At 36.6% G+C, this 18,424-nt stretch overlaps 1 protein-coding gene across 1 annotated transcript in view; it reads left to right on the top strand.

The window, feature by feature from the left end:
* Window positions 1-935: 935 nt before the first annotated feature.
* CYLC1 (cylicin 1) overlaps window positions 936-18,424 on the top strand; it is a 27,586-nt gene continuing 10,097 nt past the window's right edge. Inside the window, exons 1-5 of the mRNA XM_013007604.2 lie at window positions 936-960; window positions 6,052-6,105; window positions 10,666-10,784; window positions 12,020-12,107; window positions 12,249-13,444. Coding sequence (XP_012863058.2) covers window positions 936-960; window positions 6,052-6,105; window positions 10,666-10,784; window positions 12,020-12,107; window positions 12,249-13,444 — 1,482 coding nt within the window. The remainder of the gene's footprint in view (window positions 961-6,051; window positions 6,106-10,665; window positions 10,785-12,019; window positions 12,108-12,248; window positions 13,445-18,424) is intronic.

The following is an 18,424-nucleotide window of genomic DNA, read 5'->3' as shown; positions in this document are numbered from 1 at the left end:
AATGATGATGGCAACATATGTACAAATGTGTTTGACACAATGATTGAATGTATGGATTGTAAAAAGAGATGTAAGAGCCCTTAATAAAAGTATTTAATTAAAAAATAAAATAGAAAAGAAACAGTCATTTTCTTGTTTGGGGAGAAAACATCAGATAGACATATCAGTACTATTTTTATAAATATTTAATCTTTTATGAACTAACTAAACTAAGAATAAGCCAAATATAAATTACTTTGGGAATAGATGAATATATGCAGAATTTTTAGGGTAGAGAACCTGAAGTAAAAGAAATTACACTGAATTCCAATTGACATTTGTAGGGGAATGTTTGTATTCTTTCATTTTTCTTTCAGCCTGTATGTATCTCTCACATATACAACTGCATACATGACTCTGTGTACACAAACACTCAAAGCTAGTGTTTAAATATAATGGAATCAAACAATTATCTATTTACTAAAGAGCCAAATGAATGTAATCAATGAATAACTTACTGAATCTTTCAGTTCAAGCTCAAAGGAGTCATATATAAACTCAATTACAAATTTTAAATGTAGTTAACATTTAGGAAACAACCAACCACATATAGGATGCTGTTATATATGAGTTCCATATGTTTATTCCAAGCAAAATGTGTTTATGAATGTTTCTCTGATTTCCACAAGTTATCTCTATAATACATTTATCTTGTTGGGTGGCTTCAAAAGGAAAAGGCTCTGAGGGATATGCTGGGCAAGTGAAATTCAAGGTAGTGAGGTTAGTTTAGAAGTGGTGACTGTTTTTGGGGGGTGATACCAAAAGAGTAATTGATAAATTTTCTCAAAAAACATAATGTAACCACGGGGGCTTATTAGGGAATTTTAAGAAATTTGAAAACAGCATTGTTAAGAAAAAGGACAGTAACGTTGAATCAAATAATTTTCTTTTCCATCATGGCAATGCACCTGAGGGTTCCAGGTAATTTCCCTGGAAACTCACCGCATCAACCCTACAACCCTAATCTTGCCCTTTCACACTTCTTTCTCTTCCTTAAACTCAAAGTACACTTAAGAGGAACATGATTTGAGTTTCTTGAGGATGCCAAAACTGCCCTTTTTAACGTTGTATAAATCAAAGGACAAGATTGTTTGGGAGAGGGTCACCCAGTGTCACAGAGTTTATTTCAATTTCTAGAAACCCCATAATTGATTTCTGAGACTGTGAATCTTTGTGGGAGCAGGCAGTTCCATCCTTCTCCCACCATGGCTAGTTGCGTTCAATTACCGACTTTGTGGTTAGCAGCCCAATGTATAAATCCTCAGTGCCACTAAGGGAAAGGGTATCGAGATGGAATCTCTGCCTTCAGAAATATATAGACCTAGATGAAGGATATGTTGAGAGCCAATAGCTTCACATTTTGATATTTTTTGTTTAATAAAGTTTCTATTTAGAAACCCAATGGTTTACTGGGTAACAAGTTCTGTTACTAACAGCAAGGTCAACAGTTTGAACCCACCAGTTGCTCCACAGGAGACAGATGAGTTTCTCTGCTTCCAAACTCTGTAGCCTCAGAAAACCACAGGGGCAGTTTTACTTTATCTTTAAGGGTCACTTAAGAGTTGGAGTCAACTTGACAACAGTGAGTTTGGGGTGTATTTGAATAGTTTTACAGACTCCAAACTCGGACTCCTGCATCACTGGATCACATTTGGGTATGGACAGGTGAGGACATGGTTCTGGATACCATCTCTAAGACTTTCTGTGGTGGTTTGATGTTCTGCTAAGCCAAATCTGCTCGAGCTTCTTGGGTTCTCACGCATCTGGAACAGTGGGCTTTCATAATGGGTTAACATGATATTTACATTATGCCCAAATTATATAACATCTTATTTAACAGAAAGTATCATGGATATTAATCAATGCATACCTATGTCCCAGAAGGACCTATGCCATGAAAAATATTATTTACTTTGTGCTTCCCCTTGAACTGGCTGTTGCTCATAATTCCTTTATGACGTCATCACTCAACCTCAGCAGTTTAAATTCACAAACCTGAAGTCCTGGCAACACATAGGCAGGGAAATGTCGGCTCCATGGTTGTAAGTCTTTTAAAAGTATTTATATATTTGTATTTGTAATTCCTGTTTTTAATTCAATTTGACTCAAAGACTAAACTCATTGCTATCATAAGGCAGAGTACCACTGCCCCTCAGAGTTTCTCAGATTGTATCTCTTATCAGGCGTTGAAAGTTTCCTTTTTACCCTGTGGTTGCAAACTGCTGACCTTGCGGGTCGCAGCCCAACTTGTAACTCAATTTGATTAGACACTTATATTTTTAAATGTAAATAATGTCTTCAATGGTAATTTCATTTACAGGTTACAATTTATATTTAAAATAGAATTATGAAGTTGCCATTAATATATTGTGTGCTTCGGAATTAGATTTAGCTAATTCGTGCTCTTTCATAAATAGATGTATGACCTTAGCCATTTTATTTATTTAATCTCACCTTCCTGTGACCTCGTGTTTAAGAAGAATAGAAGGAATTAATTTGAAATGTAAAGCAGGATACAATATAGTAAGATTCTATTATAATAGCTTGATATATTTAACTATGTGTGTAAGGTAAATGAGATTATTTTATTTTTCTGATAGAGTGAATGTTTTGTATTATGACAAATAAAGGAAGTATAGTGCATTTATTTTTAAATAAGTAATTAATTGATGTCAAAATAATATTAATATAGAATTTAAAATATCTTGTAGACTTTACTAGCTACTTTCATTCTTAGTCTTTAGTTCAAAAAGGTAAATTTCTTCTACGATAATATTGTTGATATATATATATATATATATGCATATATCTACTATGTTGACTTGGAGCTACTAGATAATATTCCTATGTATTGACCAGGAACTCAATGCCATCGAGTCAATATTGACTCATAGCAACCCTTTGGGGGTTCCAAGACTGTAACTTTTGATGACCACTATACCACCAGGGCTCCTAGTGGATAAAATCCCTATGCATTAAGCTGAACTTTATGAAATTGTCAATAGTTAACCGTTTGTGGCCTCAAACTCACTGTCATCAATTCTGACTCATAAAGACTCTCTAGGATCGGGTAAAACTGCCCCTGTGGATTTCCTACACTGTGACTCACTACCAGAGTAGACTTTGCAACTAACAGCCCAGCGCATAACCAAAATGTCACTGAGGTTCCTTTATTTGTTCTTATTTGGGGGGGGGGGTTTGGATATAAAATGAAAGTGTCATATGATTCGACCTCATATGAAAAGTTTACAAAATTCAAAGTACTATTATTGTGGCATAAATTCAGAAGACATGTGCAGGCAATTCACAGAAAAAGAAATATGAAAAGGAACACCCATTGACTTGTGAAAAGGTACACAACTCCAATAATAAAAAGGCAATTTAAGAAACCTTTGATGCAAAAATTCAAAGTCTTGGAAATTATTTCTCAGAAAGGAAAAAGTTATTTTTCTCCTTTTTAAATGATATACTTCTGAACCATTAACAATTTTCAATAAATGTTTATTATTTTAGAATCAGAAAAGTTAATAAAAGTTAAAAGAATAATAAAAACCTAGAAATTAAAAGTTAGCTCCCCAAATTAAGTTCCTAGAAACACTGGTTCTTTAATAAAGACATGTTCAGTTTGATGCTGTGAACATCTAATTCTTCTTACATCACAAAGACCTCAGGATTATGTCACCATTGGCTATTGTCTCTTTGAAACTCGCTGCCATCAACAAACCTTCCCTGTATCCTCTTCGACTTTTTATCTGAATGATATGATCACCTTGTTTTATCTGAAACCCCAAATCTCCTTCAAACACACTGACTTTCCTGCAGTTCTCTCAAGTCAGATAATTTCTTTCCCACATACTCTGCTGTCACTGGTCCTAAATGCCATTTCTGGACTGTTCTTTCTTACTCTTGAAGAATTAGCCAGACTTGTCTCAAGTCATCAGATTATATCACTTACTATCTTTTCTTATTTTATGCATATACTGAGCCCCAGTTACTTCCTGCAGTTTTTTACATCCCCCAATATAGCCCACTTTGATGTCCTTCAATAGTACTCTTTTCTTGATTTATTATTATTTCACTATGTAAGTAATAAATCTCATACTCTGACTTCCCAATTATTTTACTTGGTCCTATACACTTATTTTGTCTTTTATGCTCAGTTGCTCCCTAGCATACACTTGTATACCCTATGAAATCTCAATTTTAAACAATTCACTCTCAAACTACTGCCTTAGATACCTCTAATATATCTACGAAAATAATTCTACCCCAGTAAAGCTACAATTGATTTTCCAACCTGTTCTCTGATGACTTTACTTGTGCTTTTACCCATCACGAGAATTATATATTTCTATTCTTACAAGTACATGGTGGATCAATACAGATTATCCTTTGCGAACATCTCAACTCCTTACACAACTCTCCTTTTCACATCTCTTCCCCAAACCCTGATTTTATACAATCCAACTTTCATGTTACTCCACATGTACACCTCTACAATATAAATATGTATGGGTGGGGCGGAATATAACCATGATACCTGATTTCAATTTGAATTTAAGATGACAATCCCTGAATGGGCTTGTAACAATATCTGGCAGCTCTCAATTGTTAGTTATTGTTCTCACTAATTGATGTAGTAAATCTATTTAAAATTTTCCTCATGTTCACTGCCGTCTCTACTGAAAAAGTGGTATAAATGCTCTTAATTCTATCAACATTCTCCTCAATGCAATCTTGCTTTTATTATTAAACACCTCAAAACTCTTCCCATATTTACTCATAGCTCCGGTCTAAAATCACTGTCACATTTTAGGTATTTATTATACAACAGCACCATAGCCTAGGTATAAAAATCTGTATTAATTTTGGGGGGCTGTCAATGATTACTCCTTATGATGTCTCTGAGAAAATATGTGTTTCCTGCCTTCCTCTTAGTTTCTGGTGATGACCAGCAATCCTTAGTAGTTTCTCGGCATCACTTCTATTTGTCTTTAACTTCATATTGCTGTCTTCTCTCTGTGTCTGTCTGGGTCTCTTCTCTATTCGTAAAGGTACCAGCTATATTGGACCAGGGCCCATCCTACTCCTGAATGATCTCATATTAACACCTGCAAGGATGGGTCCTTAAGTAGGGTTCTCTGTAGAAGGAAGTGAAGGTTATATATCTACAGAAATAGAGAAACGTATATCAAGAAAAAGGCTCATACAGATGTTGAAACAGGCAAATTCCAAGCCTGGGCAAGTTCCAAGTCCAAGTGTGATATGTTATGTTGGAGGCTTCTCCTGACTCATACAGCTGCATGGGGTAATGAACCAAAGATTGGCAGAAAGGTGACAGACCTGTGACTTTAAAGACAAATTGATTCCAAGATCAGCAAGTCAGATGTCAGGCCACTCATGACACACAGGATCACCAGGCAATATGACAGACACATCATTGAATAAATTCCAAAGAACTGGAGTTCAATGAACCAGATACAGGTTATAAACCCAGCAAAAAGCAAGCAAGCTTGTAGATAGCATCCAGTTATATTAGAAGTAGAGCGCACTCCCATTGAAACTCTTTCAATTGATTCAATCAATTAAGATTTTGATCTGAGTAAGGAAGTTGCATTCCACCCTAATCTTCTTACAACTGATCCTGAGTATATCACATTATGGAGATGATTAAATTGCATTAGATCACATGCTAGATTACTACAATCCTGGTCCAGCCAAATTGACATAAAACTTAACCTAACTATCACATACTGTTTCTAAATAAGTAACATCCACAAGTACCAAGGTTTAGGGGCTTAAAAAATATTTTTTGAGGGACACAGATAATCCCATAGTAGACTCTACATTAATGATAAACATAGGTTTGAAATTTTATTTTCTGGTAAAGGTCTTACCAAGCCTTGGTATTAAGGTTATGCTCTCATAGAACATGTTGTTAAGTGTTCTGTCTCTTTTTTTGTTAGTTTGGAAGAGTTTTAAATAAAAATTGTTGTTTTTTTCCTTTTTTAGGTATTTGGGAGAATTTACCAAAGAAACCATCTGGACCTGGAGTTCTTGTTTTCAGTAAGTTTTAAATTATTGGATCAGTCTTTGTTGAACATACTTTTCAGGTTTTTCTATTTTCCCTTCCATATGTTTTCTTATTCAATGAGTATTATCTAATTTTATTTAAGAATTTAAATTCACTGACAGAAAGATATTTTCCTAATTTCAGTGATTTCTACTTTTATCTTAGTTATTTTTCTCCCACATACTTTTGCTTTAACTTGTTCTACTTCTAGCTTGTTGAGATAAATATTTAGATGGTAGATCTCTTTTCAGCCTCATATGATATGATTAAAGTCCTTGAAAATAAAAAGATTTAAATAACCAACTTACATTATGGATTAGAATTTTAAACTCTATGAAAGTGAAAGTTGTTTTTTCCAAAGTGTGAAAGCAGCTGCACAGTCAGCATAGCAGATGTTTAGATCGTCAAATTTCCAGAATTTCAGGCCATAATCTCTTAAAGCTACTCTAACAACTGAATGTGGTTTGACCAAATATTAATAGAACATTGATCAACTATCTTTTGGAAAATGGTCAAAAATGAAATGTAACATATAAAGATTGATATTCTAGGAGACAGTGAGCTGAAAATGACCGGCATGGACCATTTTGAATCAGATAGGCATATGGTTACTCTACTAGGAAAGATGTATTAAGAGTGACACTGTCAAATTCATCATAAATAAGCACATCTATCTTGAAGTACAATGCTGTCTGTGATAGGATAATATTTATCCAAATACAAGGAAATCCAATCAAGATAACTATTATTCAAACTTATGCAGCAAACACTGAAGCTAGTGAAGAAAAAATTGAAGAATTGACCAGTGTCTTCAGTCTGAAATTGATCAAATTGATTAAAACATGCTATCAAGGTGCACTGATAACTACTGATGATTGGAACGAAAATCGGAAACAAAGAGTAAAGAGTAGCTGGAAAATATGGCCTTGATGATAGAAACAAAACGAGATCACATGATGGAATTTTGCAAGACCAGCAACTTCTTCATCACAAAGACCTTTTTTCAACAACACAGACAGCTACACACGTGGACTTGTCCTGATGAAATAAAGAGAAATCAAATTGACTTCATCTGTGGGAAGAGACCAGGGAGAAACTCACTATCAGTAACTAAAGTGAGGTTAGGGGCCGACTGTGGAGCACACCATTAATTGCTCATATGCATGTTTAGGTTGAAGCTGAAAGAAATTAAAATAAGTCACCAAGAACCAAAATACAATCTGGAACATGTACCACCTGAATTTTGAGAACATCTCAAAAAAAAAGGATTGATGTATTCAGCACCGATGACAGAAGACCCAATGAGCTGGGGGATGACATAAAAAAATGTCATGTATGAAAATGACAAAAGCCTTTAACAAGACAAGAACCAAAGAAAAGATCTAAATTGATGTCAGAAGAGACACGGGAACTTGTGCTTAATCACAGAGTAGCTAAATAAAATGGGGTGGAAAGATGTAGAAAATGGTGAACATAAATTTTTAAAGGGAAGCTCAAGAAGACAAAATAAAATATTATAATGAAATGTGCAAGGACTTAGAGATAGAAATCAAAAAGGAAGAACACACTCAGCACATCTGTAGCTGAAATAATTGAAAACATTTTTCAGGCATCAAGTTGCAATATTGAAAGTTTCTATGAACAAAATATTAAAAAATTCAGGAAGCATCAAAGGAAGATTGAAAGCATACACAAGGTCACACTACCAGAACATACTAATCTACATTTAATCATTTCAAGAGGAAGCATATGATCAAAAACCATAGGTACACTGAAGAAATTATCCAAAAACAAGGCTCCAGGAAAAGATCAAATATGATTAAGAAAGTTTCAACAAGCTGATGAAGCAGTGGGAGCACTCGGTTGCCTATGCCAAAAACTTTGGAAGATAGCTACTTGCCAAACTATTTGTACCCATTCCAAAGAAACGTGACCCAACTGAATGCTCAAATTATAGAACCATATCTTTGCTATCACATGCAAGTAAAATTTTGCTGAAGATCATCTAACAGTTGATAACAGCAGCAATACATTGACAGGAAACTGCCAGTGATTCTGGTTAAATTCATAATATCAGATGGATCTTGGCTGAAAGGAGGGAATACCAGAAAGATGTTAACTTGTGTTTTATTGACCATGCAAAGGCATTCAATTGTGTGGATTAAAATAAGAATAGGAATTCCAGAACACTTAATTGTGCTTGTGGAAAAAGCACTGTATGGGAATATTGCATGTTTTAGAATCAATAAAATTGTCATATTTCTATCCTCTAATCATACTTATTCAATCTGTATGCTGAGCAAATAATGAGCAGAAGTTGCATTATAGTAAGAAGAATGCAGTATCATGATTGGAAGGAGGCTTATTAACAATTTGCAATATACAAAGGACATAACCTTGCTTGCTGAATAGAAGGACTTGAAGCACTTGCTGATAAAGATCAAAGCTTGCAGCCTTCAGTATGGATAAGAATTCATTGTAAAAAAAACCAAAATCCTCACAACTGGACCAAAAGATGACATCATTATAAATGGAGAAAAGATTGAAGTTGTCAAAGATTATATCTTGCTTGCTCATGGAAACATCCGTCAAGAGATCAATTGATGCACTGCATAAATCATCTGCACAAAACCTCTTTAAAATACTGAAAAGCAAGGATATTGCTTTCAGGACTAAGGTGCACATGACTCAAGACAGTATTTTCAATTGCCTCACATTCATGTGTACATTGGGAATTGAATAAGGAAGACTGAGTAAGAATCGATGCCTTTGAATTATGATGTTAGAAATGATTATTGGAAGTAGCATAGAATGCTCCTTAAAAGCAACAGTAGCTAGATTTCTTACATACTTTGGACATGTTAGCAGCAGAGACCAGTCCCCGGAAATTACTATCATGCTTAGGAAAGTAGAATGGCAGCACAAGAGAGAAAGACCCTCGACAAGACGGAGTGGCACCATTGCTGCAGCAATGGACGCTAGCAGAAATACAGCCATGCAGATGGTGAAGGATGGGGCATTGTTTCATTCTGCTGTGTGTAGGGTCGCCAGGAGTCAGAGCCAACTTGACTCTACCTAACAACAATAATCACTTATTCATCTAGAGTAGAAAAGCTGGGTCATGAACTGTAAATATACGTTCTTACATAAGTACATCGGAAAAAAAGAACATTTACAAATTGATATTGCATTTGTATTCACAATAATAATGGTTTTTATTGTTAGCCATAGTAAAAATTCGATTAAAATATATTATCTCTTTTCAATAGACAAGAAGTAAACATCAGAATACATTGTAATTCCACTCCAAGTAAGAATTTCATTTTTTGAGTTTGACATTTATTTAGATTATATTTGAAAATAAGTTTAGGTATAAATAATTATTGTCTTTCATGAAATATGGTAAAGCAGAAAATGTCCTGAATTTTTATCAAATTTGAATAGTAGCATGTATTTGTATGTGTGTCTCTGTGTGTATGTTGGTGTGAGTATGTAGAACATTTCTGATATTGTACTAGCTGTTTTCTTCCTGTAAATACAAACCCACCTTATGCATACAGTTTCCTTGTGTTCAAAATTCACAATCAAAATACATAATATTACAACTTTAGGAAATTTTAAAATATATTTAACTGAAATATCTCTGCACTTCTGCAACTCTTATTCTAACTTTTCTGTAAGGAAATGCACAAAATAAATACATAACAGGTAATTAAGAAAGAGGGTTCTAGGGTTCAACTACTTTTGCTAACTTACAGCTTTATAATTATGAAGAAGTAACTTAACCAATCTGTATTTCACTTGCCACATCTGTAAAATCAAATTATCTACTTGAAAGCTTGTTGTGAAGATTAAATAAGTCTCAGAGCACAGTTTGACATATAGTAAGCACTATGAAAATGTTAGCAGTTGTGGTTATATTAGTTTTAATACTGTTACACTTCTACATAACAACTCCGCATTTGAATATAGTGATCACATCTCTTATTAATATTCTCATCTCCAGGAAAACTATCCTTAGTGTCCTCACTAGTTATTCTTTTGACATAATTGTCATTGAATTTTATCTTCCTAAATACCCTATTCTGTCTACAGACTGTCATTAAATAAAATTCTCAAAAGTAAACGTAGTATTTACATCTATATTATGGGAAACATGAAGGAGAAGCAACATTTCCTGCAATATAATCAAAATGACATAAAAGAAAAGATAGAAAAGAGGATAGAGATGTTATGAAGAAATAGTGAATCTTTTCTTTTTCCATTTTTGTCTAATTATGTTATTCAAATCACTATGATTTAAATGAAAATTTATTTAATCTGTAACATGAAATTGCAATGTCATTTAACATAATTCATAGCTAAGTGGGAAAATGAGATTTTATTTTCCTTAATCGGTGTGCAAATAAACTACAAACCACAGGCAAAAAAGCTATATTTTAAGGTATAACTTAATCTAATACAAATGATATATTTTTTGCTCATAAATATCTTAATTCTGATGAAAGTCTGGCTATTAACTCCAAATTACATTTTGTACTGTCTTATTTTAGTCAGTTCATCAAACAGAAAATTATGGAATATAAAAAATTTTCTTTCGACATTTCCCAAACCACCTCAGCAAGATAGAAAAAAAACATCCAGATCTTTGGAATTTCGAGACACAGTTCCTGTAAGTATTGAATAATTCAACTTTTAAATTAAATGTACCTTTGCAAAACTATATTAAAAATAAGTTATATGTAATTTAGATTTTAATACTTGTAGGTTATAGATTACTTTTTTAATTAAAATTCCCTGTGTAGCAGATTGAGCTCACCTGTTTCAGATTGAATTTTATTTATACGTCATTCTCCACATCAAAGGCATTACATTTCTGAGACTAAGAAAGCTAAAAGCACCTAACATTGCAATTAGTGTGATCTCTCAGGGAAGATGTTTACCAGTGACAAAATCATTCAAAATTCAAATCTTAGAGCAGGAGTAAATCTTGATTGATGTTTTAGGGCCTCCCTATTTTTTAAAATGGGAATTCAGGATAGTGGGTACTTGAAGATTCTTGTTTCCTACTCATTGTATACGGTGGAGGTATCCTATCAATTAACAAAAAAGAAAAAACAACCCACTAACACACAGGATTTACCTATGGAGATTAAAAATATTTTTTAAAAAATATTCTCCTGATGTAGAGTTGGAATCATGGCAATTATTCAAGGGCCATTATTATATTTTTAGTCAATCTATTTCCATGCGTCCCTTCATATTTGTTCTTTAGTTATATATGACCATATACTTGATTACCAGTACCTTGAATGAATAGCTGAAGGCATACAAGAAGTAAATCTAAGATAAATCTATGTGGCCAATTATGGAACTCAGATTTATAAAGATTTGAGTGATTTTTTAAAATTACACCACTGCTATAAGAATCAAACTTTTTGTTTTATTTTCTACTCTTTTTTTGTTTGTTGTTTTGTAGTATCTCACAGTAGAGGTCTCAGTCTCCCACATTGACCAGAAACCTTGAAAGCAAGAATAGAACTCACAAGAATTGTCATGACAAATGTCAAGGGGATTGGCTTGTTTCTAAGCTAACTTGGGGCGAAAATTGGGCCAAGTGTCAAAAAAAACCTCTACTATATACAGATCCACTCTAAATTCCCAGGCCCTGGATTGTCATGGGCCTCCTTCCATATTCATATAAACCATTGAGAGGACCTGAGTCACCTTGTGTCCCAAATTAAATGATCTCTCTGTGTCTTCTTACACAGAGATTTAAAGGAGAATAACGTGTTGTTTTCCATTATAAGTAAATCAAAGAAAAATTATACCATTTTGACATTTTGACAAGAAAAAATACAATACTCACTTATAAATGCTTGTTTTTATTTTAATCAATCTTTTCAGAGACAGGACAAAAGAAAACTAAAAGAAGATCCAAAGGAAGCTCATATACGGATAAGACGTTCTTTGAGAAAAAATGTCCATAAGCCAGGTATTTACTTCACTGCCAGGAGACAAGTTCCATTCAGATGTTCTTATATTCCTAAACCCCATTCTGGAAAGGCAGTAGCTAACGAGTCCAAAGATGACAAAAAAATTAAAGACATAAAGAACGAGTTTAAGAAAAAAATAGGTCAACATGCTACAACTCTAGAAACTAATGAAACAGTAGCAGATGAAAAATATGAAAGAAAGAATGAAGCAGTTAAAATCCCATCAAACCGATCACTTGGAAACAAAACATCAACATTCCAATCAGATACAAATTCGGGATTCATGTATCATATGGAGTTCTCAAAAAAAGATGAGAAAAATTTTAAAAACTACAAGGACAAAGATACTAAATTCATATGTACAAATACTGAGCCAAAGGAAAATTTTATAAATAGTTCAAACGAAGCTGAGGCTGAATTGGAAACTTGGCCCCCAAATATTTCAAATGCGGATTTGATAATGTATTTAAATGACCCTAATAGGGAATCCATGGAATTTGACGTATGGTTAAAGAATAACTCACAGAATAACTCAAAGGATGATGCCAAGAAGGTATCTGAGGGTCAATCTGAAGACTCAACGGATGCAAGAAGAGATAAGAAAAATGCAAGGAGTGACGCTAAGGAAGGTGCAACGAAGGACCAAGAGTCTACTACTGATGCGGATTCTGACCATTCAAAGGATCTAAATAGGGAAAAGAAAGCGCTTAAAAAAGGCAAAAAGATGGATGGAAGATATTACTCCGAGTCTACTGATGCTGAATCTGAATCTGAACTGGAGACAAAAAAGGGTAAGAAAGGTAAAACAGAATTAAAGAAAGACACTAAGAAGAAGCATGTAAAGAACGTACTATCTACTGAAGCAGACTCTGGATCTGAATTGGAGTTGAAGAGTGAAAAAGATGCAAAGAAGAGAGAGTCGAAGAAAGATAACAAGATTGCACAGAAGTCCTCCGTGTCTACTGATGCAGAAACGGACTCTGAATGGGAATCAAATCACAAGAAGGATGTAAAAAGTGCCATAGAGTCTACTGATGATGAATATGATGATTATACAAAGAAAAGTCCAAGAAGAGCATTATTCAAAGAAACAGATGCTGACTCTGATGAGTCAGTATGTACACCTGGAGGTAAGGGCCAAATGTATGAATCAGATGCCACATCCACAGATTCAAATGTACAAACGAAAGGTTACAGAATGTCATCCAAAAAGACCAAATTTAAAGGAAACGAGAAAGATACAGGCATAGGCAGAATTCCTCCGTCAAGAGAAAGCCGACCACTACCTCCTTGTGATCCTGTAAGACCACCACCTAAGGTCAGACGTTCCTATTGGGTATGTCCTTCATCTTCAAAGGCAAGACATGCTCCCTTGGTATGTTTCTCCTGTTTTATTTTTATCCTAAATTATAGAAGTATATGAAGTACACTTTTACAGGTTTGACTATATCCTCTTCGAAGAATAATTCTCTTTTGTGGAATAGAGTCAAGTTTGAGACCTGCAGGTAAGAAAAGTGAACAGTACTATAACAATTTCATGTCAAAACATTACAAGAATAGCAAATGCATACAGTGGATCAGAGGGAACTGGCTTGTGATTTAAGAAAAGTTTTTTAAGTTACTTGTAATGAGGGTACTTTTGTTTAAAATACTGGTTCATTGTTGCATAGTTGTAATAATACGCCCTAGAATTGATTCCAACTCATAGCAAACCCTATGTGCAACAGAACAAAGCAGTGTGATGTACTCTGATATACTCACATTGTTATTATCTCTGAACCCAATATTGGAGCTACTTTGTCAACCCATCCTGTCAACTGTCTTCTTCTTTTTCTAAGAACTTCTACTTTACCAATCATAATGTACTTTTCTAGGGACTGGTCTTTCCTTATAATATGTTCAAACTATGTGAGATGAAGTCTCACCATCCTCACTTCTGAGGTGTATTCTGGCTGTTCTGCTTCCAATACAGCTTTATTTATTATTTATTCTTCTGGCAGTCTGTGGTAGTTTCCCTGACACCCAATCCATTGGTATTCTCCATGGCATCATAAGCATATGAAAGTTGAACACTGAATAAGGAAGACTCTAGAAAAATCATTGCATTTGAATTGCAGTGCTGGAAGAGAAAGTACAATAGACTGCTAAAAGGGCAAACAGATCTGTATTGGACGAAGAAGAAAGGGTGGAGAGACTTCATTTTACATTCTTGGGACAGAGTGTCAGAAGAGACCAGTCCCAGGAGAAGGACACCGTATCAGGTAGAGTAGAGGGGCAGAGTAAAGAGGAAGGCCTTCAAGGAGATGGACGTACACAGTGGCTGCATCAATGGGCTAAGGCACAGGAACAATTGTGAGGATGGCGTAGGACTGTGCAGTGTTTTGTTCTGCTGTACATAGGGATACTGGGTTGGATCCAACTCAATGGCACCTAACAACAACACAGTACTTTCTTTTTTTAAAAATACTTTTATTGGCGACTCTTACATCTCCCATCACAATCCATACGTTCATCCATTGTGTCAAGCACATTTCTACATATGCTGCCATCATCATTTTAAAAGCATTTTCTTTCTATTTGAGGCCTTGATATCAGCTCCTCAATCTTCCCACTCCCTCCCCTCCCCTCCCTCCCTCCCGTATGAACCCTTGATAAGTTATGGATTATTATTTTCATATCTAATGTCATCCTCTGCTGCCCATCACCTACTTTCTGTTGTTCGGCCCCTGGGAGGGGGTTCGCAGTACTTTCAATACTTTTGCTAGCACCATATTTCCTGCCAGAGGTAATTCAACCCCTTCTACTTTAAAATAATCTATTTCAAGTTATCTCAGCCTCTTTATGGGTAAATACTCTCAGTTTATGTTTTCATGTCCTGCAATGGATTACCCCTTCTCTTCCTCCTTCAAAAAATAATCTCTATATTCTAAGTTCATGCAGATGTTGTGTGTGTACTTCGCGCGTGTGTGCACGTGTGTGTTAGTTCTGACTCATAGAAATCAAATACACAACAGAACAAAACACTTCCAGGGTCCTTACCAACCTCACAATTGTTATGTTTGTGCTCACTGTAGAAGCCACTGTGTCTATATATATCATTGAGGGTTTTCCTCATTTTCAGTAACTCTGTATTTAACAAAACCTGGTGTCCCTCTTCCGGGATTGGTCTCTCTTGGTAACGTGTCCAAAATACGTGAGATAAAGTCTTTCCTCCCATATTTCTTTTTTAAATCATTTTATTGGGGCTCATACAACTCTTATCACAATCCACACATACATGAATTGTGTAAAGCACACTTATACATTCATTGCCCTGATCATTCTCAAAACTCTCGCTTTCCGCATGGGCTCCTGGAATCAGCTCCTCATTTTCCTTTTCTCCCCTCCCTCCCCACTCTTCTCTCCATCATGAACCCTTGATAATTCATAAATTATTATTTTAACATATCTTACACTGTCCGGCACCTCCCTTCACCCACTTTTCTATTGCCCATCCCTCAGGGAGGAAGTTATAGGTAGATCCTTATCATCAGTTCCCCCTTTATATCCCCCCTTCCCTCTTCCCTCCGGTATCACCACTCTCACCACTGGTCCTGAGGAGTTCATCTGTCCTGGATTCCCTGTGTTTCCCGTTCCACTTTGTTTGGTGCTGTCAAGGCCATCCACAATTTTATGCACATATTATTATTTCTGCAGGTCTATCTAGATAAGATAGCTGGATAAACAATGTGGAGAAGAAAACAGCGGGATCAAGGGGGGACATGGGAGAGTGGGAGGTTGAGGAAGGGAGGAGGTGTTGGCCAACCCAGGCACAAGGGAACAACCAGTGGTTCAAAACCAGTGGCAGGGAGGGGATGGGAGGACTGGTAGGGAGTGACCAAGGGCAAGGTAACTGCGAGGAATTACTGAAACCAGAATGAAGGGTGAACATGGTAGTGGGACAGGAGGAAAGCATAAGGAAATAGAGGAAAGGAGTAGGAGACAAAGTGGCACATAAGAACACAGCGACGGCAGCAACACTGACAAACTAACAAATAAAAAAGCCACTGACATACAAAATCTAAAAGAAGAGAAAAAAATTAATAAAAAAATTTAAAAAACAAAGGAAGAAAGAAAAGCCTGTTAATAGTTCAAGGTCTGTTTGTTGACCTTTAGGAGTGTTTTCTGGATGAGTCTGATGGGGTGCCACGCCCTGGCCCCAAAGTCCATCCTTGATACTTCCTCGGGACCTCCTTGCTCTGCTTCCCCCACTGCTCTATTGCACGCCCCCAGTGTTTTACCTCAGTGTGGTGGGGTCAGCTCGGTCTCACATCCTACACTGTGTCTCCGGTGCTGTCCCGTGTAGGGCCATGGGTCAATGCAGGATGTCGCATCTCGCAGTGGGGCCGGCCATATGTTCTTCTCTGTGCATTGGCCGCTCCGAGCCGGGCTATTGTCCTCTGAGCTTGGTGGGCCCTGGTGTGCTCCACTCCCTTCCTCCCACTTCATTTGTTTCAGCTTCCTTCTGGGTATGGTAGGTCCCAGATGATCTATTTTCATTTTCTGTGGCACACCCTTCCATGGTGGGGGTCGGGCTGATTCTGGTTGAGGCTGGGCATATGGTCCAGTCTCTGTGGTTTCCTCCATGCGTTATATTGCCCTCCTGGCTTGGCGCATCATGGTGGGGTCTGTATGCACATTCCAGTTCTGTGGGGACACAACCAATACTCTCTCCCTGGGTGGATTAGGACCCTGTTTCCCCCATGTCATCAACTCAGTTTCTCCCCACCCCGATTCTCCCTCCTCCTTCCTCCCTTCCCCTTTTTTATCCTGGACTCTCATGTACCTCCTTGGATGTGGTCTGCCATCCCCCCAACTATCTATGCTTCCACCCATTTATTGCGAGATAAGTGTCTATTCTTCTATTCCTGCCGTACAGGGGACTCATGTTACACCTGTCCTTTTGAGATTGGCTTGCCTTGCTTAACATGATTCCTTCAGCTCTTCCCACGAAATGACGTGTTTCATGTGATTGTCCATGTTTTTCAGTGCTGCATAGTACTCCATTGTGTGTATGCGTCAGAGTTTACTAATCCACTCATCTATCGATGGAAACGTAGGCTGTTTCCAAATCTCTGCGATAGTGAACTGTGCCACAATAAACATTGGAGCACAGATGACTGATCATGTTTTATTTGTTACCTCCACTGGGTATATATGTCCAGTAGAGGGATGACTGGGTCATAAGGTAGATCAATTTCCATTTTCTTTAAGTATCTCCAGACTGCTTTCCACAATGACTGTACAAATCTACACAACCACCAGCAGTGGAGAAGGGTTCCGACTTCACCACAGCCCCTCCAACACTTGTTGTTCTCTGATTTACTGACTTGGGCTAGCCTCAGGGGTGTTAGGTGGTATCTCATGGTTATTTTAATTTGCATTTCTCTTGTGGCTAATGACCAGGACACTTTCTCATATGCTTGTTGGCCATGTGGGTCTCCTCCCTAGTGAAGGCTCTTTTCAGTTCTTTTGCCCACTTCTTTAGGGGGTTAACTGTTTTCCATTTTTTGCAGGTCATGAGGGTGTTATAGATTTTAGTAATGAGCCCTTTGTCCAATGTGTCATTACTAAAAATCCTGTCTTAGCCTGTGGGTTGTCTTCTCACCCTCTTGGTGAAGTCTTTCGAGGTGCATAGGTGCTTTATTCTTATTAAATCCCATTTGTCGATTTCTAGTTCACCTGTGTGTGTACCCTTCCCTATTGCAGTGAGCCTATGAGTTCCCTGGGCCAGTGCTCTCAGGTTTGTCCCGATTCCCTCCTTGATGGTCCTGATGGTTTGGGGTTTAACTTCTAGGTCTGTGATACACCTTGAATTTATTCTTGTGCATGGGTGAGGTAAATGTCTTGTTTCATTTTTCTACATGGGGATATCCATTGTTTCCAGCACCACTTGTTAAAAAGGGCATCCGCTTCCCACTTGATCATCTTGCGACCCTTGATGGAGATCAGTTGTCTATATGCTGATGGTTTTATTCCTGGGCTTTCTATTCTTTTCCACTGGTCTGAGTGTCTGCCGTTGTGCCAGTACCATGCTGTTTTGACCACTGTAGCTGTGTAATAGGCATTAAAATTGGGTAAGGTGAGTCCTCCAACTTTGTCCTTCTTGAGTTCTCTACTAATTCTGGGTTTCTTCCCTCTCCATATGAAATTGGTGAACAGTTTTTCCAATTCCTTGAAAAAGGTTGATGATATTTGAATTGGTATAGCATTGTCATCTTTACTATGTTAAGCCTTCCAATTTGTGGAGGTTGCTTTGGGTTTCCTGTAGTAGGGT

This window comes from Echinops telfairi, unplaced genomic scaffold (assembly GCF_000313985.2).
Source record: "Echinops telfairi isolate 266 unplaced genomic scaffold, ASM31398v2 ScPeMD7_7419;HRSCAF=8457, whole genome shotgun sequence".
Lineage (NCBI taxonomy): Eukaryota > Metazoa > Chordata > Mammalia > Afrosoricida > Tenrecidae > Echinops > Echinops telfairi.
This window is presented reverse-complemented; position numbering and strand designations above follow the sequence as displayed.